This window comes from Maylandia zebra, linkage group LG19 (genome assembly GCF_041146795.1).
Source record: "Maylandia zebra isolate NMK-2024a linkage group LG19, Mzebra_GT3a, whole genome shotgun sequence".
Classification (NCBI taxonomy): domain Eukaryota; kingdom Metazoa; phylum Chordata; class Actinopteri; order Cichliformes; family Cichlidae; genus Maylandia; species Maylandia zebra.
The window spans coordinates 9,987,657-10,013,346 of record NC_135185.1 but is presented as its reverse complement, the minus strand read 5'-3'; the positions used below and the strand labels follow the sequence as shown (position 1 = coordinate 10,013,346).

Below are 25,690 nucleotides of genomic sequence, written 5' to 3'. Positions count from 1 at the left end.
TGCTATTTTATAAGATTTGTGCCAAACACCGTATTTCTGCCAAATATAGTATTTCTGATTAATTATAGTTTTTTCTACCAAATCATAGTACAGTATTTCTGCTTTTTATAGGGTTTGTGCTTAATATAGTATTTCTGCTAAATTATAGTATTTCTGCTTTTTATAGTATTTGTGCTAAATTATAGTATTTCTGCCAAATTATAATATTTGTGCTAAAACATAGTCTTAATTTAAAATTACAATATTCATAGTTCATCACAGTGTCTCTGGTAAATCACAATATTTCTGCTCTGTTGTACTATTTTTCTAAATCATAGTGTTTCTGTAATGTTTAAGTATTTTTGGCTAAATATATTCTTTCTGTTATCTTATACTATTTCTCCTAAATTCTTGTATTTTTGAGAAGTTATCATGTTTCTGGTAAGTTACAATATTTCTGCTAAATTCTGCTATGCTATTGTATTTCTGCCAAGTATTATGTTTCCTCTAAGATATTGCAGTTCTGCTAAGTTATTCCATTTTAGCAAACTTCTTTTGCTTCTGCAAAGCTTTTACAATTTCTGCAACTTTTCAGCTTTTTCAGCTAGTTTTTGCATACAGCTTCAGCTTTAAGCATCCACACTGCATTTTCGCAGGAAATGCAAATTTTTCTAGTTATTATTGTTCTTATTTTACACTTTTCATTGTTAGGCATTAGGTTTATTTGTAGTAGTCCTTTCCAACGTCTTTCCCTCTTCCATGTTACTGTGTCAGCTTGTCAGCATCTATTTGGGTTTGGAAGTGGAACAGAAAGTAAAGAAATCCAAAGTGCCATTAAAACCAGCAGAGGTTCTTATATTTCAGAAGAAGGGATTAATTCAAAAGAAATGACCTCAATGCCATATTTTATTTAGGAACCCTAGAGAGCACTTTGCAAAATAACACATTCTTATAATTTCACCCACAGATGAGCCAAGCTACGACTGTCAGGGAAGGTGATGTAGGTACAGAGCATATGAGAGTGGTTAAGTTAATGTCTCTTGTCTATATGAGGGCACAAGAGGGATCAATGGCAAGGCATAGAGATTCAGTATCTTCAGTCTTCAGTGGACACTCCATTTCTGGCACAAAACACCTGTAAAAGATGGTCGATTTAGGAGGTGACCCGACAACTTCAGCCTGTCAAACATAGTAATGGAGCAGTATGTTTAAAAAATATATCTAATTAAGCATGCACTCAGTACCCTAAGAATTATTATGGTAGTTAAACACAGTGATAGTCACATATCATATCACTTCAAACAGAGGTGACCCAGTAATGCTGCACTAATGAATTAGACTAACTATTCACTTTAGCCAAAGTTATTAAGTTAGCTAAAGAGTTGGATGCTGTGTAAGGCATAAATAAAGCTAAAATACAAAGGTTTGGGCACCGTTTTGCATGTTTCCCTACTGTAGGGGTCTCTGCAAGCATTCTGAGAGGGTACAAGATGACAACTTTGGAATTCTACTAGAAACAGTCGATCATATTTGTTTGTCAAAGCTGAATTCAGGGCAAACTACGCTAAATTACCGTTTTTAGCTAACAGCTACAATAAGCATAACAGTTACTGTACGGCTATCTTTTGTTAACATGACGCTTGTTCTTATACATGTAATACATTTTTTACCAACCTGAGAGTTTATCCGCTGGTCATTCGACATGACGAATGACTTCTGAAGTCTTAATTCAGCTCAAGACGCTGTAGATTCCTGTCAGTAACACTTTCGGTCCGCTAGTAAAACGTAGTTCTATTAATCTGCGCTTGAACCGGAACCGGATGTAAGTTCCAAAAAACTGAATTGTAGAACTGAAACTGAATGGTGAGAAGTGAAACTGAAATTATTCGAGAGCTGAATTTTTAAAGGATAAAATGCAGTTTCAAAGCAAATCAATTCATTTTCAAAATATAAAATTCAATTTCAATTTAGTGATGATCATTTTCAAACCATAAATTCAATTTCAAATTAGACTAATTCAAATTCAGTTTTCAAAAGCATTTATTCAAGTTACAGTTCAGATTCAATCTGAGCAATTCAAATTCAAATTGAACTTATTCAAATTCAGTTTCTGATGGCACAGATTTCTTCCCATAACGGGCTCCCACAGGAACCAATACACAGCAGATGCTGCCTATAGATTCCAACATCTGCTCGTGATTATAATCTGTTCTCCTAAGGCACTAAGGCACCTGGCTCTGAACCAGCACCTAAAGATGTGTCCAGTTTGTTGTGACCACAGAGACGAGTCAGACGGGCAGATAGGACCGGAGCACACGCCCACTCATGGCGTCTGCAGCTAGAATTCTCAGGGCAAGAATCACAGCGCGAGTCTGAACCCAACCACCAGTTTCATCCAGGTTCACTCCGTGTGCAGGGAGACTACGCTGCATATCAGCGCGTCCTCGCAGGCGTGAGCTGGCTGATAATTCCACGTGGGCTCAGAAAACGACCAGCTGTGATCAAAAGGTCCAGTAAGAAACATCCATAAAAACATAACTGATGTAAATTTGTTCACTCTCACACTCATGGTGATCTTCTCGAGCAGCTCTGGACTGTTTCCTGCAGTCCTGCTGTGTATTCTTGTACTCGTCTCTCTGTGACGGATGCTCGACCGCCTCCCGCGAGTCAAACCGTTGATCCTCCAGTTTGAGTTTTGTTTTCAGGAAGTGGGACAGGTCACAGGCCGAGAGATGTGATGAGTGATTCATGTGGGGAGTGATTGTGTTGGTTGCTTGCTTTCCTTTGTTTTTTTACTGGTGCATTATGGGTAGCCTCAGGCTCTAACTGAGCATGCTCCAGTGACAGGCCAGCACCTCATGGTCAGGTTTCAGGTTTTTGACTTTTATAGACGTATTTTCCAGTTTTGTGATTACACTTCATACACATGGTATCGTGATGATTTACATGTATTTTTGTAAACCTGAAATAAACGTTTGATCTACTTCAAGGCAGCAGAAGCAAACTCCAACAAAGCTGTCGTATAACTAATGACATTATGACATCAATAGACTAAAAGTAATAAACCAGAATAAAGTGAACATACAGGCAGGAAATGGGCGGGTTGCTCATGTCAACAAGGGGAGAGACGAGAGCTGAGAGTGTGGAGCTTTTGAAAAGCTGTTGAAAAGATAAACACTCAGCTGCAGTCCATCAGCACAGACCTGCTTACAGTTTGCTTGTCTGGACTCTGGCAGGAGGCTCACAGGAAGCTGCAAGTCCACGAGCTCTCAAAAAGATCCCCCCCGTGCCTCCAGCAGGACTAAGATTACGTCTGCATGAAATAAAGCGCCTGTAATTCTTAATAACTCGGTGAAGCACATTAAACTGCATCTCTTGTGATTTCAGCAGTTGCTTTATGCAAACACCTGCCCTGTAAACTCTCTGCCTCATGTGTCAGAGCCAAAAACGCTAGCGGGAATCCATCTCATGACACTTCCTACCCGCCGGGGTCACAAGCCATCGCCGCAGTCCTTTGAGTGCTGGGATGCAAAACCCATTTTCCCTCAGCAGGACACCACTTCTCTGGCTTTCATCCGCCCCGCTCTGGAAATGAGAATGACGTTCCATTAGCGAGGGGAAAGAATCCCCCACCTTGGCGAGCGAGAGGTGCATCGCTGAGGGCCAATTGCCTAAATGAAATTCCAGTATGTGATGAGTGGGAAGCAGGCGGCTCGCCGGGTAGCCAGGACTGTGCAGCTGCAGACTCGTGTCCTTTTCAAACCCTGAAGTTTAGCTCCAGTGCTCTGCCTCAAACTCTGACACACACTGCATGGAGATCCAGATCTCAGGGTTGCTTTAGATTTTGTAGGTCTGCATTGCTTTGCTGAGTGTGTGTGTGAGACGTGCTGGTCTAATCTAGCCCGTCCACAACACTTACATAATCAGATTTTCCACCTCTCTCTGAATCGCTCAGTCTGGACCTTTGGCTTTCATGTTAAACTCTGCAGCAGACAAGGAAACAACCAGACACAGTCCATGTGTGTATTCCTGTTTGGATCTCCAAGTGAGCCAGGTCCCTTGTTGTCAGGGCGATAATGTGTTTTCCTGCCAAAGATTGAGGCTCTTTTATCTGTGCAGCACTGGAAACCTCATTTCCCGGTCCGGTTTTCCTTCCAGAGGCTCTGTCCACTCCGGTCCGGCTGCCAGAGCCGAGTCTGTGGGGAGAAGCGTGGAAGACCAGGCGTAGAGTTCAACGAGACAACTCCCAGAGCAGAGTTCATTTACTTCAACCCACATGTGGCCAGCAGTCTGAAGCTGCTAATATTACTCACCTTGCAAACATCCCTCACAGCTGCTTTCTGCTTGTCTGCACATAGTTTAGATGCTGTTGTTGCTCTTGGCAAAAGCTGGCAGTTAGTGTGCTAACATGCTAATGTTTAAAGGCACAGCATACTCAGTCTTGTCGCCTTCATGTTTGCAGGTGTGTTACTGATTTGCTCTCATCCACAGAGCTGCCAGAGCGACCAGCGATCACTGAAGGTCAGTGACACGGTGAACGGTAGCAACAGGTGGAGCAACTGTTAGCAACACAGAGTAGGCGGTGTCCCTGCTGAGGTGAGCGACTGCAGCAAAGGATGGGTCTGATTAACCTGACACAGTGGAGCACAGGTTAGAAGGTTATTTACTGAACCGGAGCCTGAAGGTAGCAAAGAGCAGAACAGCTCCTGTGAGGTTTTAGGATGTTTGCAGATTACTGCAGTTTCCATGTTTGCATGAAACATGCAGGCCTGCGTGACTGAGGCCTTTTAACCTGCAGACGAGTTTTCAGAGACGATCAGATGTTCGGGCCGAGACGTCCTCTTCCATCTGCTGCATGAATTGGCCGTTGACTCTGGAGCCTGGGTAGGAGATGATGTTCACATTTGGAGAGTCACACCAATAAACTGAACTCAGCTCAGCTCCACTTTCAGCCCTTTATGAGCTTATTGGTGCGACCCTCCACAACAGTCCCAGTTTTTCATGTGGCTGTTGGGGCAAAGAATTGCTGGGTCCGCTCTGGAGCGTCTGCTGTAGCAGCAGATATCTCAGCCAAGACTTCCTGTTTTGTCTGCTGGTCAGTTTCCAAAAGCAGATTGATTTCAAAGAGTGAAATGCACTTCAGCAGTTAGAAGAGGACAAATGAAAAACTGATGGTCATCGATGATTCTGAGATTAGACCAGGTGGGTACTACACTAAAGGGTTAACTACTGTTAGCCCCAAATCTACTGACAGGTTTCATTTTATATGCAGATGACAGTTTAACCTCAGCAGGAAGTTTATGTGAGGACAGATCTGCAGAGTTCCTGTTGCACGTGAGAGTCGTGGTCAAGATGAATTTCAAAAAGTTCCTAAAAGGCTAAATATTCACAGGTATGGATGGAGGTGGACTCACCGTACTGATAGTCGATGTCTGCGGACACATCGTCTTGTCCTGGTTTCAGCCCCCCCCCCAAGGATAAGTGGGATGGATGGGTCTAAAACTGTAATGGGACCCATCCAGTCATGACTGACAGACCAACTAACAAACCAAACAGGAAGTGCAGGAACTTGAGAGTAATCAGAGTCAAATGCAAACTTGTAGGCTCTGTAGTTTGGACCTGATCAAGTATCTGCTTTAAACCAGAACACTAAATCAGACGAGTCATGTTCAGTGAAACAAAAGTCATTTTGTGATGAGCAAATAAAAAAGTCCTCTCATTAATGATGAGCTGACAAAGAACAGGCACCAACATGTGACTGTAATTCAAATGTGGCTTTTTTATTTATTATTACTGTTGAGAGGCATACATTACAGTGCAAACCATTCTTTGGCAAAGGTACAATACAACTGTCATGACAGGCACTAGGTTGTCCACAATGACCACTGGTTAGGACAGTGTAGGTAACACACGTTCAGTACTGTAGGGCAGTGCGCTCCACTGACACTGGGAACCTTTTCAAGGGGAAATAAAAAGAGGGACTCACAAATACACACATCTATCAACACACACAGACGGGTAACGCAAAGAGCTCACAGAGCTTCGGGGCGCAAGCCAAAGCTAGTAGCTGTGACCGAGACACGGGGACACGAACACACAGTAACATGGTGCTGCAGGAGAAGGAGACACCACTGTAAACACAGTTCGTCCAGTATGAGGTGATACTGTTTACCAGTGTGACTGTTGGTGCTCTGACATCTTTACTGTCACCGATCAGCCCCTCAGCTCGCAGGATGTTACCACTGAAGAAGAAAACACAGGAAAGGAAAACTGCACACGCTCCGACACAATCGGAGGAAAACAGGAAGACGAGATCGGGAATTGTGTCGCACGGAGCGAGTCAGTGCACGGAGAGTACGAGGAGTACAGTACGTGTGAAAGGCGGTAAATCGGTCTGACAAACAGCCCCCCCGACCCTGAGCGCCCCTCCCCCAACATCACTTCCTCTCTCATATGGCTTCAATTATGAAGGAATGAGGGTCAGAGGCCCGCGCCACACATGCTCGGCTACATGGCGTCATCCTCCATATCTCAGAGCATTCCTAACCTATATAAACACCCAACGGGGGGGGAGCGAGGAGGGGGGCTGCTGGACAAAGGAATGCAAGCGTGTCCTTGGACCGAGAGAGCTGCAGAGCAGAGCTGCTCGCAGTCCTCCAACGGTGTCGTCGGCGCCAGCGGAGCCGCAGGCTGTGACCCCGCCCCCCCAGCACCTCTCACTTTATTCTTTTAAACTGGATCTAAACAACTTTTAGCCAAACTGTCCATAAATGCACAAACTGGCAGCAATATTCTGCTACTTATTAGAGCATTAAGTCTGTTATGGACAGCAGCCATTTCTGTTATATTTCAGCTGTTCATTGTTTGTCACGCTGACCTTTAAATGTGCAGCTTTATAACTGTAATCAAGAGAAAGAAAAGTTTCTCTGTTTTTCATATCAGGGCAAAATAAAGTCTGTAAAATTAGGTAAATACGACCTGGAATAAGCGACACATTAATTCATTATTCATGCAGACGGCGTGTATGCGAGTCCAGCCTGTGATTCATGGAGGAGCACTGGAAGTTTCCTGTGTGACCGCCTCAGTCGGTCTCTCCACTGTGAGGTTTCAGCATCTTTGGAGTTCATGGTCCAGCTGTTAGGTTGGTGGACAAACATCTGCCCTCTGTTCAGCTTCCAAACGACCCACGCTTGTTCTGTTTTCTTCTGCTTGTCGTGACCTTTAACCTTTCACATGCTAGCTGAGTTTGAGCCGGAACTCTTGGGTCTGACCTCACGGTGAATTTTCTAGGACGTCCACTGCTGTGAAGATCCAGACCTGCAAACTGACACAGCTCCTGCTTTTATAGAGGCGCTGGTGATGATGACGATGATGATGATTAATTAATCAATGCATCTGATTGGCAGCTCCACGCTGACGCTGACTCCTGCAGAAGCATTAAGAGTGGACTCGGTTTATCACGTTGTTTCTGCATTTTGCATTAGCGTCTGCAGGATAGATGATAACAGGTTGTGTTAACCTCATTTAGACACCTGATGAGAATCGAATTGTTTATATTTGATATTAGCGCACACGACTGTGGCTGAGTGTTTCTGGCAGGTAAGCATCGTTTCAGCTACTTAATAAACAGACACTGGTTTGTTTGGCTTTAAGCCTTTGTGCTAAAACTTGTTCAGATCCAGTCAAATATTCGTTTCATTGAAATTACTGAGCTCATCTTCCCACGACTGCAGAAGCACCGGTCCGAACATGAGCAGGTCAAAGTGAGAATACTGAACCAGGACAACATTCAAACATAAACTCATAAAATCATACTTTTGGCTTTAAAACACTGAGGAAAATACTGGAATAAAGTCCGCGGCACGTGAACACAGTGGTACAAACAGGGTTTCTTTCAAAGGCGCCGGAGCGAGAGCCGGCCGAGCGTCCGGCACACACAGCGAGGGAGTCGTCAGTGGACCGACGAGCAGAGATCAGTAGACATTTCTTTTGCATTACAAACATTTTTGTAGGGCTTCACATTTTCTTCATATGCAACAATTTATACAAAAAGGGAAAAGAAGAGAATAACATGATAAAAAGCACCGCGGGTTAAAGATGCAGTAACTCTACTCATAAGTACAACAGTCGTCTCAACTGTGATGTAGCATTAAGGACATACTGAGTGTATATAGGCTGCTTTGCATATACAACAAAATACTTTGAAGGTTTAGTGATTAAACTGTGATAAAATCGGGGGATAGCACCAGTTTTCGGCATCTCTAACCTGAGAATATTGTGTGAGACAAGAAAATGGCGACCGCCTTTCCATCTACTTCCCTGCCCTGCGATTTATCGTCGAGCGGGAGGAGCAGGACGGCAAACGGCGGCTGGTCGCGGCTCTTCGGGAGCCTCGGCGCAGGGAGGAAGGAGAGGCCGGCCCATCTCACGCCCGTTCGTCCATCCGGCGGGTCAGAAATAAATCCACGTAGTGACAGCGGCTCGTCGCCGGAGGATTTCGAAGCGAGCCTCGCGCCGCTGGGTGCAACAAACAGGAAACAAAATAAAATCCCTCCCTGGGTCAAGAAAACGAAAAACTGAGACGAGGCTGTTGGGTCTGTCGAGGTTGTTGGCGGCGGTGGAGCCGCGCAATTTCACGAGTCTCATGTCCTCTCCGTGCGTCTGATTGCGAGCGTGTGACGTTCAGACGCCAGAGGGCGTGTTTGCGGGGGTCCTGAGGGTCGTTACGGGCGGCGGGCGGGCGCCGTCAGCTGCTCGAGGCACACCGGGCAGCAGCTGCCTTTTAGCTTGACGGGCCGTTTGCACTCGGTTGCTGGGCAGGACTCCACGAAGCAGGTCACCTGGGCGTCCTGTCGGGGCGGGAAAACACAACAAGGGCGACAAGTCATGACGTCGTTACGTGTGAGATGTGAGGCGAAACTGACAGAAAAGACGCCAAAAACACCAAAACGGGAAAGAAAACTTAAACTGACATCATTTAGCTCACGTGATCAACAGCCAATCACATGGCTGCAAACCAGGGCAGGTCGACATGATCGCGTTCAAACCCAGGTTTGATTTTGGGTTCTGTTTGTTTGCTTGTGACAATAACACCATGTGACCCTCAGCCGGTCACTCCGCCTCCTGCCACCAGGACCACCTGACCTGGGACTGACCTGCCCGTCATGCTCGCTGTGTCGTCGTGCGGTCTGTTTGCTCGCAGGCTGTCTTCCTCGTCTGCTTCTGCCTGCCAAGCTCAATTACTGCAAACATCCCTCTGAATGCAGAGAGGTGTGGAAGAGGAGAGCGAAAGATGGCAACACAGCGGCGTGGAGGCCAGGCCTGCAGGAGGTGGGAAGGTCTGGCATCGGAGCGCCATCGCCAGCAGCAACACAGTCAGACACGAAAACTGAACATGATACCAAGAGCTGCTCAAAGAGACGAGACGCTTCCAGACTCTCAGAAACATTTAAACGGCGTCTGACAGAGGACGTGTTCACGTGTTAACTCACAGCCCTGCCCGCTACACTCACTCTGCATTCACATGTGGCGCACGGGTCCTTTTTCCACCGCTCGCCGTCCGCTCGCTCGCGGCCTTCGCTGTCAGTGCAGTCAGTGGTGCTCAAACGGGCTTCAAGTCTTTTAATCTGCAGAAACATGAGAACAACACATTTTAAAAGTCAGAACACACACCTCACCTCCCCAAACACACTGACACCTGCAGCTGACCAGAGGGCGGAGCCAGCACACCGACCTCGGCACGCCGACCCCTTCTTGAGGAATTAACTGTGCTCTGAGCAGTGAGACATGGCAACGTTTTTAAGATGGTTAGAAGTTTCAGACACTTTGATCACAAACATCACAATCTGGATTTAAAGGATAAAGAACAGCTGCAAACATCTGTCTGTGGATGCAGACACACCTGCTTTCGTAAGCTGGTGATGGTCTTCTGCATGTCGGAGACAAAATCCTGGAAGTCGTTGATGGAGGGCTCAGTGCTCTTCCTGGAAGTCGCAGAGACATTTCCCAGACTGCCCGGGGTCTCCTCCACTGAGCTGCACACACACACAAACCAAATGACTGAAGATGTTCACAGTTAACAGTTTACAGGACAAAGATGCACAAATGAGTGTTTTACTTATTCTACACCTCAAATATCTGTTATCGAGGTATTGTCAGGACAGCATTCCTCGCCACATCGCAGGTCACCTGACTCACACATCTGTAAGTGTATGTTGCAGGTTTCTGAGGCCTACAAGTGTTTTTATTTTTGCTGTAAAACAAGAATTTTCTGGCCTAAAAACTGATGCCAGACTTTCCCACGCTCCAGGACTGCTGACACCGAGGGAACGCTGTAAGATTACACAGGAGGCAGCAGTGAGTCAGCCATGTTCAAACTTTACAGCACATATAAACATGTTTACAGCCTGATACACAAACTGGTTGGTCTCCATGGATACTTCCTGAAGGTTTGCATGATTAGGGGCGTGCCCTGCTAGCTATCTGCTGGACTCGGGTAACCAGAGTCCCTGAACTGGACCTCTGGACAACGTCTGTGCTGTTGGAGCAGTTTAAGTTTACAGGTGTTGTTACCTGTTCTCCTGGGAGCTGCTGGCAGGTTTGTACTCTTTGTAGCTGTGCTCAGCTGACCGGCGTCCCCTGAAGTGGTACGACAGGGCGTTGAACTGGCCCTTAGTTCTGCAGTCTGGTGGGTTAAACACAACACACTGAAAATCAGTAGAAGAAGAAAACAGAGTCGCTGAGGCCAACAGAAGGACCGTTTACGACCTGACTGCAGTGCTTTTAGGCTGAAGTGCTGGAATCAACCACAGGAGCACACGGTACCCTCATCTCTTAGCGCGAGTTGTTTAAATCTTCTCTGACGTGCTTCGTCTTGCACTGTATCGGCTCCTTTAGACTCTCTGCTATGCAGACGACTCACCCATTTATCGAGCTGTGAGGGAGACGACCGCGACCCCCCTAACGATCCCGCTTTTGTCATCCTGGAGGATGAAAAAACTGACAAATCCTTCTCCACTGTCACAGTGACGCAGCTTCCAGGTTTACGAGCGCCGCGTCTTTATGTAAACGCTCAAATCTCAGCTGCGGTTGATTCACAGACTGCGTGTAGAAGACGAGAACAACAACACTTCCTCTCTTGTGCCGACACATAAAAGCGAACACACACGTGTCACTGTTAGCAAACGCAGCTATATTCTCTGTTTATTGTTTCTGCTCTCCTCATACAGTGAATATGTGCAGTATGTAAGAGGCTGCAGTCAGAGAGCAGACTCATCACCAGCGTCTGCTTCCTCTTTAAAGAAGAAAACATGTTTCCATCCTGTGATTAAACTCCTGACTAAACCTTTACATCAAACACTGAGATCACTCCAACCGCAATAAAAGCCTCTTTTTAATAATGGAGGTTTGTTTTCATGCACCAGTATAAAATAATAAAACTGGGATCAGATTTGTGCAACAAATTCACACTACGGGCCAAAAATAAACTTTAAAAGGTTGAAGCAGAGACAGCGACCTCTGTGACCACAGAGCCACTTTGTCTCAGCTAAGATCAGAAAAACAACCAAAACCAAACAACGTCCTGAAAGCTCCTCTCGCCCTCACGGGTCTGCAGGCTGTTCTATTTGTTGTTCTGCGCTTGCTCAGGGCTGCAGCTGTACAACACATCTGGGATACACTCGAATGCTAATATTCAACCAGTGATTTATTCAGTGGAGTTTAATTTATTCAAGCTTAAAATAAATGTTTGTGTTTTGAAAACAACAAACGTCTGCTAAGGTATCCTGGTCGTCGTGATCTGAGCTGTCGAGTAAACTGAAGAATAAAGCGAGCGTTTGCTGACTCTTACCTTCGCAGCAGTCCTGCCACATGCGCAGGTCGATCTGAGGGACGTCGTCACAGCTGATGTAGCCGTGAGGCAGCTCGGCCACCCTGAACACGTCGCGCTGTACGCGCGTGATGTTGTCGCCGTTATCGCACAGCACCCGGGCGAGGGACGCCTGCTTCAGCTGGGTCAGCTGGGCAGGCGTGAACACGCCGGGGTTCTCGTACCAGAACCTGAACACGGCAGGAAGGAGAGAAATAGGATTCATTTGTTGCGGTCACGTGACGCTCGGCGACAGTTCGGTACTGAAAGGTTGACCTACCTGTCGCCGTCACGCACGCGTTTGAACTGAGTGGTGAGGAGACACATGAGGGTGGGGCCCAGCCTGCTGCCGGGGACCAGATCTTCAGCCATGAGGGCGGGGAACAGGTCGATGTTCAGAGGCGTGCCGTACAGCCTGCAACACGAGGAAATAGAAACACGCTGAGCTCATACCATAACTCTGGCGAGTCACACTGAGCCTGTCTGAGGCCACGCCCACCTCTGCAGCTTCTCTCTGACCGACGGATTCTTAATCTCGTTCTTTAGGTCATCAAAGGTCCGAGCAGACGTCAGGTTACAGAAGGTCCTGTAGTCGTTATACGGCGGGATGCCGTGGTCCCTCCCTCGCTGTATATTCATGGCGGCCAGGTCCAGAGCCACGGCGTGGGCCATGGAGAACAACCGCTCCGTCAGCTCGGTGTTCAGAAGCTGCGTGGTGACACGCATTTTACCGGCGACGCCGAAGAGCCCGCGAAGCAGCGGGTCGATGCCGCCCTCGTTCACGATGCGGAATGGCGAGAAGAAGGCCCGGTGCAGCGAGATGTGGCCCTGCGGGATCGGCTGGAAGTCCTCATCTAACCTGTACAGGATCGGGTTGATGAGGGTGTGGCCAAAGCGGAACGCGGCGGTGGCAAACGCGTTGAAGACGCCGGCGTTCACGTTGGGGTCGTAGCCCCCGTACGGCCCCATCATCTTCATGCCAACCTCACCTAAGATCTGAGAGAAGAGGAGGGTTAGTCTGCCTGCTGTGACATCATCAGAGAAGCGTTTCATTGGCTGCAACTTTTACATTAAACAGCTGAATGAAGTGAGCCCCTCCCTCTCTCTGTGTCCCGGGCTGTCACACTCATGCTAACCCTGAGCTCACCTGATGATCAGCTGAGCAGCGCGGGCGCCATCAGCTCGGAGCCGTTACCTTGGGCAGCCAGTGGCTGTAGGTGATGTGCTGCATCTGGGCGCCGACGATCTTCCGGGCCTCGTGGTAGATGGTGTCCCCGTCCCAGTGGGGGTTCAGCCTCAGCAGCTCTGTAGCGATGCGGTTGTGCTCCCTGAACCACGCGGTGTGCATGGCGGTCAAACCCAGCTGCTCGTTGGCTCGGTGGTCTCCGGCGAGGAAGCACGGAATGGGACTCTCGTTCTCGTCCCTCATGCACTCGGTTGGCGGCCCGCTGGCGAACGGCAGGAGCGGCTTGCCCGTCCGCTGTATGATGCCCTGCCGCAGGAGACCCCTCTGGCTCGCCAAGTCGCGGACTTCCTCCGATTCGTGCCGCGAGCTGCCGTAGACGTTGGAGGCGTCGATGTAGGAGGTCAGCTGGTTGATTTGCTCTCTCGGGTAAACGCTGTTCATCAGCAGAGACGTCATCCCGCTGCCGCACACCGGGCTGGACCGGACGAAGAACATGCAGCGGGCGCCGCTCCGCAGCTGCCGCTGGTCGTTGGGCGGGAACTGGATGGGGAAGCAGGGCGGGTCGTTGGTGCACACCTGAGCGCACAGCTGGCCGTCGGAGAACCGGGACTGGCTCAGAGCCACCACCGTGGAGTCCAGGTCGTGGTCCAGGAACTGACCCCACTGCATCAGCATGTGTGTGTAGCGGTCGTCGGGGGTGATGGTCTCCGATCCGATCATGGTGGTGGACACCAGCCTCGGCAGCGGCAGCTTGTAGCCGTTATGGACGCGGTCGGTGGCGCCTCGCGGAAGGTTGAAACCGTTATCGTAGACGGACTTCAGCAGCCGCTCGAAGGCGGTGAGCGAGGCGCCCCACATCGGGTGCTGCAGGTTGTTGCAGGTGCCGTCGTGGCTGCGGTACTTCTGGTGGAAACAAATGTCCGAGCAGTTGTTGATGCGGCGGTGGGCCGTGCAGCCAGACAGGTTGGCGATCATGTCCAGGAAGCGGGGGGACACCAGGTCGTTGTAGCGAAACGCTGCGGAAAGGAAACACACGCTTAGACGTCCATCACAGAGTAATCATAGCAGCCCGGCTATTACACTCGGCCCCGCCCCCTCTGTTAACGCCAACACCTCCCAAACCAAAGCCTAAGATGTCACGGTGGATATGGCCATCTTTTATATACAGTCTATCACTTCCAGCTTCAGCCCACAGCGCCTCCTGGAGACGCCGCGGGTTAGAGACCTGCTCACATTCATCAGGTAATCCACAGGATCAGGCCCTGGAGCCCCTCCCACAGAGGCCACAGGGCGCCCTCCATCAGCTTTGAAATGAGAGCACAGCACATTCAGGTGTGTTAGCAGTGCAGCGTTGCACTTATGCATGACAGCAAGTGTCAAGCGTGTGTGAGGTGAGACTTCCTGTGTGAACGTTCCCACACATCACTGCTGCGTGTTTGTTTACTGGGGAGTTAAAAGGAGAACGTGGGAGCCGGCGTTTCCCTCCACGAACGTTTGTTCAAACTCGCCGTCTGTTGTGTTCATCGCTGTTCCTGCGTTTCCCCGTGAACCTGAAACTGTCACTATTGGTCTCACTACATTTACACCACATGAGGCGTCAACTACACTCAGCCTTTGTTATCATTTCAAGGATGAAAATATCCCAAAGAGCAAAAACAGGAAGTGAAAAAATGGTGAAAAAATTAACTAAAATAAAAATCTTGCAAAGAGAAAACTGCAGATTTATGAGGGAAACACTGACACATTTCAATATGACAAAAAAATGAACAAAACTCTTTAGAAGAACTTGCAGATTCAGGAGAATTAAAGCCAGAAATTTAATTTCAAAACTAAGAAAAACTCGATTTCCCGTCACACTGATGGTGAAATGTAGATCAGCTGACCTTCGTGCTGTTAAAATTAAACCCCCAGAACAACGACTGCTTCATGAGCCAGAAACTAAAACAACCCCCCCACATGCTTTTGCACATAAACATCAAAATCCCCCCGTGCTCCCCCCACGCGCAGGTATAATTGACCCAGTGTGAACACAAACCACGTAGGTGAGGCGCTGCGGCCAACCGAGGACTAATAAAAGTGTTTACGGCTCCTCGTCAGCGGGCCGTGGTCACGTGTCCGTCCCTCGGCTGTCGCTGAGGAGAAAATGACGCACGGATGGAGGCGTGCACAGCAACGAGAGATTCATAGACAGAATTAAATTATTGGCACCACAAGACTCCACTCAGGAAACTGTGTGGAAGCTGTTTACTGAACAGCAGCTTCATTCTGCAAAGTCTGAAACTGCATATGTGCCCAAAATATCAGCACAGCAGAGATGACCGATCAGTTTAAACCGATCAGCGAGCGCGCTCAGTGTTCACGAGGGTGTGGTTTTGCATTTTCAGCAGCGTGTCGAGTCTGAATCTGCTCACCGGTGCCGTTGGTGTCCACCATGAGACCCTGGTTGACGTGGTTCTGGATGAGCAGCAGCGTCTGCTCGAAGATCTCTCCGGCCCGCGCCTGCTCCACGGTGTAGGGGTCCCGCGGATACCGGAAGAGAGCCAGCAACTCCCCGGGGGTGCGAGGCTGACTGCAGGGCGAGGGAGGAGAGGGAACAATAAATATGACAGATCACAGAGACAGTAAGTGTGGAAGTAAGAGACAAAGACAGGTTAAACAAAAGCAGGAGGAAAGATTGCTCCGGTCTTTGGGGATTTTCCGTTAGAGCTCGAGGACTAGAACATCAGGCGGGAATTTCTCCAGTGCAGGTCGGAGAGTTTAAACACGCAGCAGCGTCTGAGTCACTGCGCAGCTGAGTCGCCGCCATCATTTCACTCTTTGTCGTTCCTGCTTCCTCCCAAACATCAGCTCGGTGGTTTTCAGCACAGCTATTCTAAACTTGCACTGAGCCTCGGGCTGTTGAAACTCAGCGAGGTGCTGCAGCCACGATCACACCGCCACCGTCAACGCCAGCGCTGTTGGCGAGCAGGACTTCCTAACCTGGTCACATGACCCCAGGACACCTCACCGGTACACATGTTCTCATCCTGACCCATCATACGTCTCACCATTACACTCAATCCCATGATGCACTGCAGCAATAACGACAAGATGAAGATCAGGCTCAGGGAAGAGGGACACACGTGGTGGCGTAGGAAAATGGAGACACTTCAGAGCCTTCCAGGTTTTTATCCTCGAGGCCGTCGTGAGGGTCAGAGTCTCATATCGCGTGTTTGTCATATCCTACCCGTCAAAGAGACGCCTCCTCGTCGACTCGATGGCGCTGTCCACAGTACGGATGGCCTGCTCTATGGACGTGCTGACGAAGGTGTCGCCCTCCCTGCTGATGGCGGGCACTGTAGAGACACACAGGTGGAACATCAGCAAGCACGAGCAGAGCTCGGCCAGGGTTTACATCTCAAACAGAACCAGAGTTTTCAATAAAGAGGTTGGTGTCATCCCTAACACAAGCCCCGCCCACCTCCCCCACAGTGATGCACAAAGTTGCACAAAGGCCTGTTATGAGATAAAAACAATGAATCGTGCAGAGCTGCTCCAGTAGAGCCACAAAATAAAAGTACGGAGGTATATCCGAGTAAGGCCGTGAGGCAGACTGCGGTCTAAACCCAACAGGAAGTCGTGTCCATCTTTCATACATTTAAGTAACGGCCGTAAGCAGCTCCAGTTCACCGGTGTTCTTTAGTTCACTGAAATCCTGTGAGCTCTTCCCTCCTGAGTGATTTCTGGCGCTCCTTCGTCTTCGTGTGCCACTGAAAACATCCAGCAGCTGATGCAGTTTAAGGTTCGGTTGCAGAGCGCTGACCTCCAAAAGTCTCAGCAGGAAACAGCAACACACTCCGAGACCCGACAGCGCGGCTACATCGGCTGAGCAGCAGATCACACACACCGAGCAGCGCCACAGACCTTTGGTCCCGGCGGCGCTCTGATATCACTGCTTACCTGTCACAGTTAGCACCATGCTAGCCACCTGGTAGCCGATGGGGTTGCGTGCGACACACTCGTAGCGTCCAGCATCAGCCGTGCCCACGTCCTTCACTTCCAGGTAACCATCGGGGCTGATGTGGAACTTTCCACTTTCTGTCACCTGAACGCCATCCTGAGAGACAGACAGAGGTCAGAGGTCACGGTGCTGAGAGCTGGTGCCTGAACTAAGCCCTCGGTGCATGCTTGTGTAAGGACACAGACGTCTGAGTTTTACAAAGGCTCTCAGCGTCTGGTTTGAGCGTTAGGACCCTCTCGGTCTGATTGACCTGACCTCCTGACCTCTGCACCTGCACTGAGGTCGCCTCTTTACCCGCTCACCTTGTTCCAGGTGAGGACCGGCTGCGGCTGGCCCTGAGCGCTGCAGGGAATCTGCACATCCTGCCCGGACTCCACCGTCAGGTCCCTCGGGGCATTCGTGAAAACAGGCGTCACTGAATGAGTAACACACACACACACACACAAGTTAATGAGCGGGCAGCAAAGGGTCCATATGTGAAGTGCATTTTGTAATCAATCACAGCCGACATCAAACATTTTACTGTCGCAGTGTTTGTGCTTCACCAGAGCTGCTGCTTCCCTCTGCTCACACACAGGAGCATCAATCAGCTTAATGTGAAGCTCAGAGCAAGACAGAACACACACACACACACACACACACACACACACACACACACACACACACACACACACACACACACACACACACACACACACACAGACAGTCATATTACATAAATACAAACAGATTTCTGATTGAACCCTTGCGTCACTGTCAGAGTCTTGACCCCGCCCCCTGCGGTTCCTGTGCAGAGCGAGCAGCACGAACACAAAGACTCATCGACATCTAAACACCTGAAAGTCTTTGTGCCTGAGAATGAAGAACTCTCTCTGTGCGTGTTCACCCGACCCACACTCGCCGGCGTGCTGCTAACGGCTGAATTTGAGGTTGTCTAATTTTTACAGGTCACCTCTGCAGGCATTCCCCCGGTGGTCGTTGACAGTACTGCAGGTCTTTTCCAATATTCATGTTTTATATTTATAATATATATTTTTGCAAACAGATATTCTTAATTCTTAATTCTAATAAAACATGAATGTGTTTTAAAACGTGTTTAAAAACTGTACACGGCTTGATCCTACGGGATAAACTTGGGACTTTCCCGTTGCTTTCATGATTCGCGCTCGTGTCACTTCACGCTCTCTACGTCGGCTTCTCCATGAAACAGCTGTGGGCTCACACAGTGCTCCAGTGTGCAACCATTACGCAACTAGTACTTTGCAGCGTGTTAACAGGCATTACAACATGGAAAAACATGGCGTCACCTCAGGATTACAGGCTGCCGTGTTTTCCTGTGCCACGCCAGGCCTGTCATTGCAGAACACGCACACACACAAACACACACCTTCCAATGAGCTGTGACTTAAACGCTGCACACCACTCCCACCCTCCCCTCCACCTACACAAACAAACAGCCTGTGATTGGCAGCCATATTTCATCTATGCACCACCTGCTCTTAGAGCCTAAAGCTCCGCCCCCCTCCTCACCTCTCTGCTGGATGCTGAGCTGCACGGCGGTGCGCGTGGTGCCCACGGGGCTGACTGCCTGGCACTCGTACTGGCCCTCATCGTGGGCTGCCACCCGAGTGATGCGCAGCGTGCCGGAGGGCAGGGTCACGTGACGGCGGTCCGAGGGTAACGGGCTGCCGCCTCGAGTCCAGGCGATCACCGGCTGAGGATAGCCGGTCGCCTCGCAGGGGAAATCCACCGTGTGGCCTTCCAGGGCTAGCTGGTCCTGCGGCGTGACGGTGAACTGAGGGATCGCTACAGGCAGAGCAGGAAATGATGTTTTAATTGGTCAACAAAGGCACACAGCACCCACACCTTTCATCGATCTTCTGATTTACCTTGTACGATGATGTGCGCCGTAGCGTGTATGGTATCAACATTATTGGAGGCGAAGCACGTGTACTGTCCTCCATCAGCCTGCTCCACGTTCTGGATGTAGAGCCCTCCGGAGGGGGTGATGGTGATGCGGGCGTCGTTGGGCAGGGGCGTCCGGTCACCCTTCGTCCAGGACACCCGAGGCTGCGGCTGGCCCGTGGCGCTGCACTCCAGGGTCACGCTCTCCCCCACCAGGACCTCCGTGTTCTGGGGCTGGATCACAAAACTGGGCCGTGCTGGAGGAGCAGACATGGGAACGGTGGTGACCTCACTTTTTCTAAAATAAAGATCTGAAGATGTGAAGCGGCAGCTCGTGCTGGGATCGATGATGCCACTCTGAAACCATCCCAGTTTGTCACGGCACGCAGCTGTGCCCTGTCCTTATTTGGCAGTGATTACAGTGGAGTCAGAGCAGTGTGTACACAGCCGGGGACCTGAGGTTTACAGCCACACAGAGACAGGAAATGCACAACATCTGCTCCCAGAGGCTGGCCGTGACCTTCAGCTCAGATTTTAGCTCATTCATGTGGTTTCAGCCTTTTCCCAAAGCTTTGCAACTTTAATACCAGTTTAGCTAGCTGTAGTTTCAGTTGTCATGGAAACATGACAGATAATCTGATGCAGGTTAAATAAGTCAGCCATGAACTCCAGACTTGCTGTTGCTGCCACATCCATACAGGAAACCTGGTTATTCTACACACGGCTTCTTCCTTTTGCTTCTTTTCACAATAAAAGCCCCTCACATATACAGAAGTGCACTGAAGTTTTTCACACTGGTTCTGGGATAAAAGTGAAACGATATCTTTGATTCTTCTGGTAACCAGATGTGAAACTCACTGATGTTTCATAAAGCGTTTAGAAACCAGCCTCAACATCAATCATGACCATAAAATGCATGAAAGAATAAACAGAAATGAAAAAAGGCAAACAGGACTGCATCCCATAATGCATTGCATCCACAGCTTTAGCTGCATAGAGTGCATAAAAAACATGGCACCTACATTTCACTGACATCAGTGTGAAGATGATACGCAAACAGGTAACCACAGTAACTTTAATTAGTCTGGAGCGTTGACAGGAAGTAACTAGTAATAAGTAATGAAACTTAATGAAATCAGACTGTATGTGTGGCTGAGAGTTTGTAGCTGTGAATGTTTCTGTAACACCTGACCTGCTGACCTCGGAACTCTTGGTGCAAACACCGTCTTTAAACGTCTCAGTGGGATGTCGTGTATTTTATGGCTGTCACAGTGAACGGGCTCGGGAGCGCACACTTACACGGAGCTCCGAAGTATCGCAGCGTGACCTCGGACGTTTTGACCTCTCCGGCCACATTTTTGGCCATGCACTGGTACACTCCCTGATCCGTCTCCCTGGTGTTCTGGATCATCAGCGTCCCGTCCTCCAGCAGGTTCAGACGGCTGTCGTCGCGCATGTTTAGCGCATTGCTACGAGGAAGACGCACCGATAAAAACCAGAGCTCGTAAATGCGTGCGATGCGTTTCGATGTTAACCCACCCACCCGTTAGCCTTACTTGTTCCTGAGCCAGATAATCTGTGGTTTAGGGTTGCCTTCGGCTCTACAGGTGAAGTAGACGGTGTTTCCCGACGTCACGTCCACATCGTGAGGCTCCGACGTGATCCTGGGAACCTCTGCAGGAGAAGATCAGACAGAAAACCGATGTAATGTATAAGCAAGCACACGTCTCTTCATATGTATTTCTTAGCCTACTGAATCGAGCTTCTGCTGAGTCTGTCTCGTCTTTTTGAACCTGCTCAATAATATCAGGGCTAAAATCCAGATCCAGAGGGAGGTCGGACAGGGACGATGCAAACTTCATGAGGCTTTTTGTTCAAAGATCATCGTCATTCTGACCCACAGAGCGGAGAATGACTCGTTCAGCAGCTGCACATGGAGACCAGTGGAGGAGTCCCCCAGGGTTCAATATTAGGGCCTCATTTTTTCCTGTTTTTTGGTTGGTAGGAGACTTTGTGCTGAGTTTGAAGCACAAACAGACACAAAGCTCCCAAACACAAGCGGGATGATATATGAACGTCCAGATCTGAAAAGTGAAGCCAGGTTCCTTAAAGCTGCACTTTATTTACAGACCACCAGGGGGCGACCCTCATGGTTACAGATATGCTGGTTTTGGGGATTCATTTCGTCAATTTTGGTCATTATTTAAGTCATAAAGGAGACTATTTTGGAAACCCTCCTCCACACACTTCACACCGCCCTCCTGTTTATCTCCACCAACAGGAGGCGAGTGTCCCCACCAGAAACAGCTCGTGTGAGGAGATGGCACTTCACCTCCAGCCACTGCTTTGTTTTGACAGCTCCTCCACCCACCGTGCAGGGGGGGAGGAGGGCGTGGAAAGGCTTCCACCGCGTTTTCAGGCAGACATTCCAGACAGGGCCACGCCAAGCAGGCCCGGGCACGTTTGGGGGCCATCGAATTAGCTGCTGAGGTTTAAATGTGGCGGAGACACAAGCAGCTGCCAGCCGGCTCAGCGTGCAGCCATGGCCGCAGGAAACGCAGAACTGAGACGGCGGGATTTACAGCTGCTCATAAAACCGGGTGAACATCAGGACACAGACGAGCGAGGAAAAGCAGTTCAACCTGAGCTGAAGCAGCCTCTCTGTGACAGAGCTCAACAGATTTTCTTCTTCTCTTTTGTTTTACGGCACTCAGCTGCACAGAAATGAAACTTTACAGAGTTCACTTGTTAACTGATGAAACAACTTTAAATAAAATATGAATTTTTGTGTCGACTGATGAGAAAAACAAGCAAAATACTAACATGACGGTTTCACACCAGACTAAGCACTTCTCAAACTAAAGTGTCTCACAATGAGGACAAAGGCCTCCTGTGGGCCTCCATCCTCACACACACACACACACACACACACACACACACACACACACACACACACACACACACACACACACACACACACACACAGCTATCAGCCAGCCCATCTCAGCAGCTGCTGGTGGTCTGACGCAGGGCCCACAGACACGTTGAGCTCCCTTCGCCCTCAGACTGTTTGTGGTGTGTGAAGGATGGAAGTGGGGGCTGCAGACACAAAGAGAGGATACACCTGTGTGTGTCTCAGCTTACCTGCAGGGAGGGGGGCTGGGGGGGCTGTCTGAGAGTTTGCAGAGTTTGGCTATAAAAATAAGTGGATGTGTGTAACGCATGACTTCCGACGTGCTTCCTGTTAGGCTCCAAAGTCTTGAAGCTTTCTGCTTCCTTTGTCCAGCAGAGATGAGAGGAGACGTTCAGGAAACCAGGAATGCAAGCTGCACATCCAGCTGCTGTTAAACAGCTGTAACTTCTCCACTTTATAGCCAGTGATGGGGGGAGACTGTTTCTATAACTCATTCTGTAACTGTTCTCAGTACCGCAGTTGAGCTCCTCAGCGGTGAGCGTCGCCACCGATCTGCCCTGCAGGCGGCTCGGGTAGTCGCAGGTGGCAGCAGCCTGAGCGTTGCCCGACTCGGCGTACTGCTTCAGCAGGTCGGCCAGCCAAAGCAGCTCGCAGTCACAGTTCAAGGAGTTGGAATCCAGTCGCCTGCACACACAGAAACACAGAGACAAGTGGGCATGTGTGGATAGATGGAGCCCGCAGTCTGGATAAGCAGTAAACCCTCCCTCACACTGGACACGCCCCCTTCCTGACGTGAGCACAGGTTTTTCAGGGACGAGGCTCTCGAATATTTATTTGAATCTAAAACTTCACAAATGACCGAGGCTCATTTATAAGTAATAAAGGAAACCTGGTTATTGTTGTGGAGCCTCCTCCACCTGCTCATAGCTCTGTATGTTTATTTGCTCTACATCAGCATCATGATTACTGAGACCCAAACTCCTCCGCTCATGTCTGAGCCAGCTGCAGTACCTCTAGCATCCAGCAGGGGCTCCAGCAGTGAGTCAGTCTGCTTAAATTTTAATAAGGCTTAAAGTTTGCAAACTGGGGGCGTGGCCTCTTTGACTGACAGGTGGTTGGTGACACAGGTGGCAGCAGCTCGCTGTCTGCTAACAGGACCTCTGAGCAGTGTCTGTGCTGTTGGAGCATTTTAACGATGTCATGTGACCAATAACATCGCTGCTGTACTAACAGCAGCTCCAGTTTCACTGTTTGGACACAGATACATGTCTGCTTGCATCATCTGGTCACCTCTGGCTCCACAAAAGCAACATGGCGGCAGCGCTGTAAACGGCGTGCGGCACAACGTGACGTCTGGAATCAAAGAGCTGCAGGCTGTTTGGTAACTAAAGCAAACAGGAAGTCTCTGTTTGGTAATCAGAGTCCTCTGAGACACACAAACATGCTGTGATGACATCGTTATTACCCAGGAAAATATGCAGAGCGGTAGGCGGGGCTGTGCGACCATGTAAGCATGTCTGTTCCTAATGACATCATGTAGATCCTGTGGCTCAGGAGGATTCACAGAAACGTGTTTATTATGAACACTTACTCGTGAGCCGGAGAGACACGACAGAAAATAAAGAAAAGCACAAACTCTAAAGACTTCGTATTCTCTTAAATGGAGTCATTTATATGAGCGACGTCTCAGATGGACTCAGATCTGCTGCAGCTCAACGGGAGGAAAAGCTGTGGGAGGGCCGAGCGCTGCAGGCGAGCGTGAGAACAGCGCGCTGCGGTTTCATGGCATCTAACCGATAAACACGCCTGTCTGATAGTGAGCACAGAGTCTCGCATGTGTTTGTGAGCTTGTCTTTTCCACTTACAGTCGCTTCATGGCCTGAAGATGAGAGAAAGTTCCCGGCACCAGCTGGGTGATCCTGTTGTTGTGCAGAAACCTGAGAGAGGCAGAAAAACATCACAGTCGTCAAGCAGGAATCTGTCGTTTCAGTGAGGAAACACTCTGAGGGCTCACACAGTCCCAAAATCGATCTGCTCAACTAATAACAGGACATATTTGCCTTTAATAGCATCTTTTGGGATGGGAGAAGAAATATGATCGTTTTCCCAGATGATGACTCACGCTGGCTAAAACGCAGGCATGAAAACATTTTCCTGTGTACACGAGTCTCAGGCCAAACACATTTTTAATACTACAAAATGACATTAATTTTCCATCCCGCCCTCAGGAACGTCATCCTGCTCTCCATCTCTCTCTCGATGCTTTGACCGCAGAGAAATTTCCCAACCATGACCGGAGTGTGCGCCTGGGAATTCCACCCTCAGGTGTTTTCCCCGTGCAGCAGGTGTCCTTCCTCTCCTTTACTCAGGAGACTGGGAGGAGTGGAAACCCTGCTGGCTCATAAACAGTGAAAGAGATCAGGACACCTGCTGCCGATCGCTCGTCACGCCTGAAAGTCGGCACACGTCTGTGCGCGCCGCGTTTACACTGTAAGAAGGTGCTTACAGTGTGCACAGCACAAGCAGTGCACTGCTGCAGGATAGTTAAACTGGGATGTATCCCATAATACTGATGGTCAAAACTGGTCAGGCAAAAATAATCACACTTGATTTGTCTCAAAACTGCTGAAGAAATAGTGAAAGCCAAAGTCGAGGTCCTGAAACCGTGTGTGTGTGGAGGGGCTTAGCACACAGCCCTGCACACCCTGCAGCACACACATGCAGGGAGCGACGGTGCTACCAACCCTGCACGACTTCCTGCAGCCGTTCCTCAGAAACCGTCCTGCAGCCTCTGACATCAGTGAAATGTCTGAGCGCTCTTCCAGTCCACATTCCTTCAGCTGAAGGATGTTCGAGCGCTTCCTGGCATGTACCGTCTGCTTCAAATTCAGATCTGGGCTCCGCGAGCCTCTCCGTTCTTTGTTCCCAAGCCATTCCTTCCATTCCCCGCCAACTACATCATGCTAGTTATTGCTTTCTGGTTTCTATCAACTGTCACAGTAAATCCAGTCGCACCGGTGGCTCTATTATTCCACGGATCTTAAAATTACCGTTCGGAAAAGCTTTTGGTGAACGCTCAGGCAGGATGAACTTACAGTCGCTCCAGCTTTGGTAGATGAGTGAAGGACTCTGGTTCCAAGGACTCGATGTTGTTGAAGTGCAGGTACCTGCAGAAGAGAGCAGAATGTAGATAAAGCAGAGTAAAACTGGATTATGTGATCTTAGTGTCCTGATGAGCTTCACCGGCTCTTATCTTAAAGCTACAGGGCCAGATTTACTTCGCACAGGCTGCAACCATGAAGATGCTACAGAGGGAGAGCAAAGGTTTGGGTTGTAATATGAAGAAGGTCTGATGAGGTCACACAAACACAGGGCAGCGTTAACTCGTCTCTGCCTCTTTGGAAACCGCCGCCTGTTAGGATCATGGAGGCAGCTCTGAGAGAATCAATGATTTTATCATCAGGGCAAACTGATGGAAACTGGTGGGGTCTCTGAGGCTGGGCAGCAGGCAGCCATCCCGCAGGATGTGCAGAAGAAGAACACTGAGCATTACTGTCAGACCCACGTGTGTTAATGACGTTAGAGCGCTACGTGCATGAGCGTGCACGCTGTCATTGTTCTCTCCGTGCTGCATGAGGCCGCAGGGATTTATTAAAGTCAGAGGAAGGACTCTGACTCACAGCCAACTGTGGCCAACAAACAGACTGAAAAATCACAGATTACAGCCAGCGCAGCACGCCGTGACGCTGCGATGGTGCAGCCTGATGGAAACCTTCACAAGGCACCTTTGTGTGGTTTAAATGCTCTAAATCAAGTGGAACAATTAATTAACTGTACCCA

At 49.3% G+C, this 25,690-nt stretch overlaps 1 protein-coding gene across 3 annotated transcripts in view; it reads right to left on the bottom strand.

The window, feature by feature from the left end:
• Positions 1 to 5,738: 5,738 nt before the first annotated feature.
• Positions 5,739 to 25,690, bottom strand: part of pxdn (peroxidasin) — a 35,445-nt gene continuing 15,493 nt past the window's right edge. For 2 of the 3 annotated variants that reach the window (XM_004569947.6, XM_076877247.1), the window contains 19 exons: positions 24,946 to 25,017; positions 23,716 to 23,787; positions 22,365 to 22,534; positions 20,493 to 20,610; positions 20,236 to 20,405; positions 18,921 to 19,193; positions 18,562 to 18,837; positions 17,334 to 17,446; positions 16,971 to 17,127; positions 16,258 to 16,366; positions 15,443 to 15,600; positions 13,041 to 14,047; positions 12,345 to 12,841; positions 12,126 to 12,260; positions 11,828 to 12,036; positions 10,552 to 10,663; positions 9,881 to 10,013; positions 9,492 to 9,605; positions 5,739 to 8,828 (listed from right to left, as the gene is read on the bottom strand). In XM_004569947.6, the coding sequence (XP_004570004.1) occupies positions 8,703 to 8,828; positions 9,492 to 9,605; positions 9,881 to 10,013; positions 10,552 to 10,663; positions 11,828 to 12,036; positions 12,126 to 12,260; positions 12,345 to 12,841; positions 13,041 to 14,047; positions 15,443 to 15,600; positions 16,258 to 16,366; positions 16,971 to 17,127; positions 17,334 to 17,446; positions 18,562 to 18,837; positions 18,921 to 19,193; positions 20,236 to 20,405; positions 20,493 to 20,610; positions 22,365 to 22,534; positions 23,716 to 23,787; positions 24,946 to 25,017 (4,021 nt within the window). In that variant the 3' untranslated portion in view covers positions 5,739 to 8,702. Of the gene's footprint in view, positions 8,829 to 9,134; positions 9,606 to 9,880; positions 10,014 to 10,551; positions 10,664 to 11,827; positions 12,037 to 12,125; positions 12,261 to 12,344; positions 12,842 to 13,040; positions 14,048 to 15,442; positions 15,601 to 16,257; positions 16,367 to 16,970; positions 17,128 to 17,333; positions 17,447 to 18,561; positions 18,838 to 18,920; positions 19,194 to 20,235; positions 20,406 to 20,492; positions 20,611 to 22,364; positions 22,535 to 23,715; positions 23,788 to 24,945; positions 25,018 to 25,690 lie in introns of all 3 variants that reach the window. The other variant, XR_013094456.1, reaches the window with a different exon arrangement.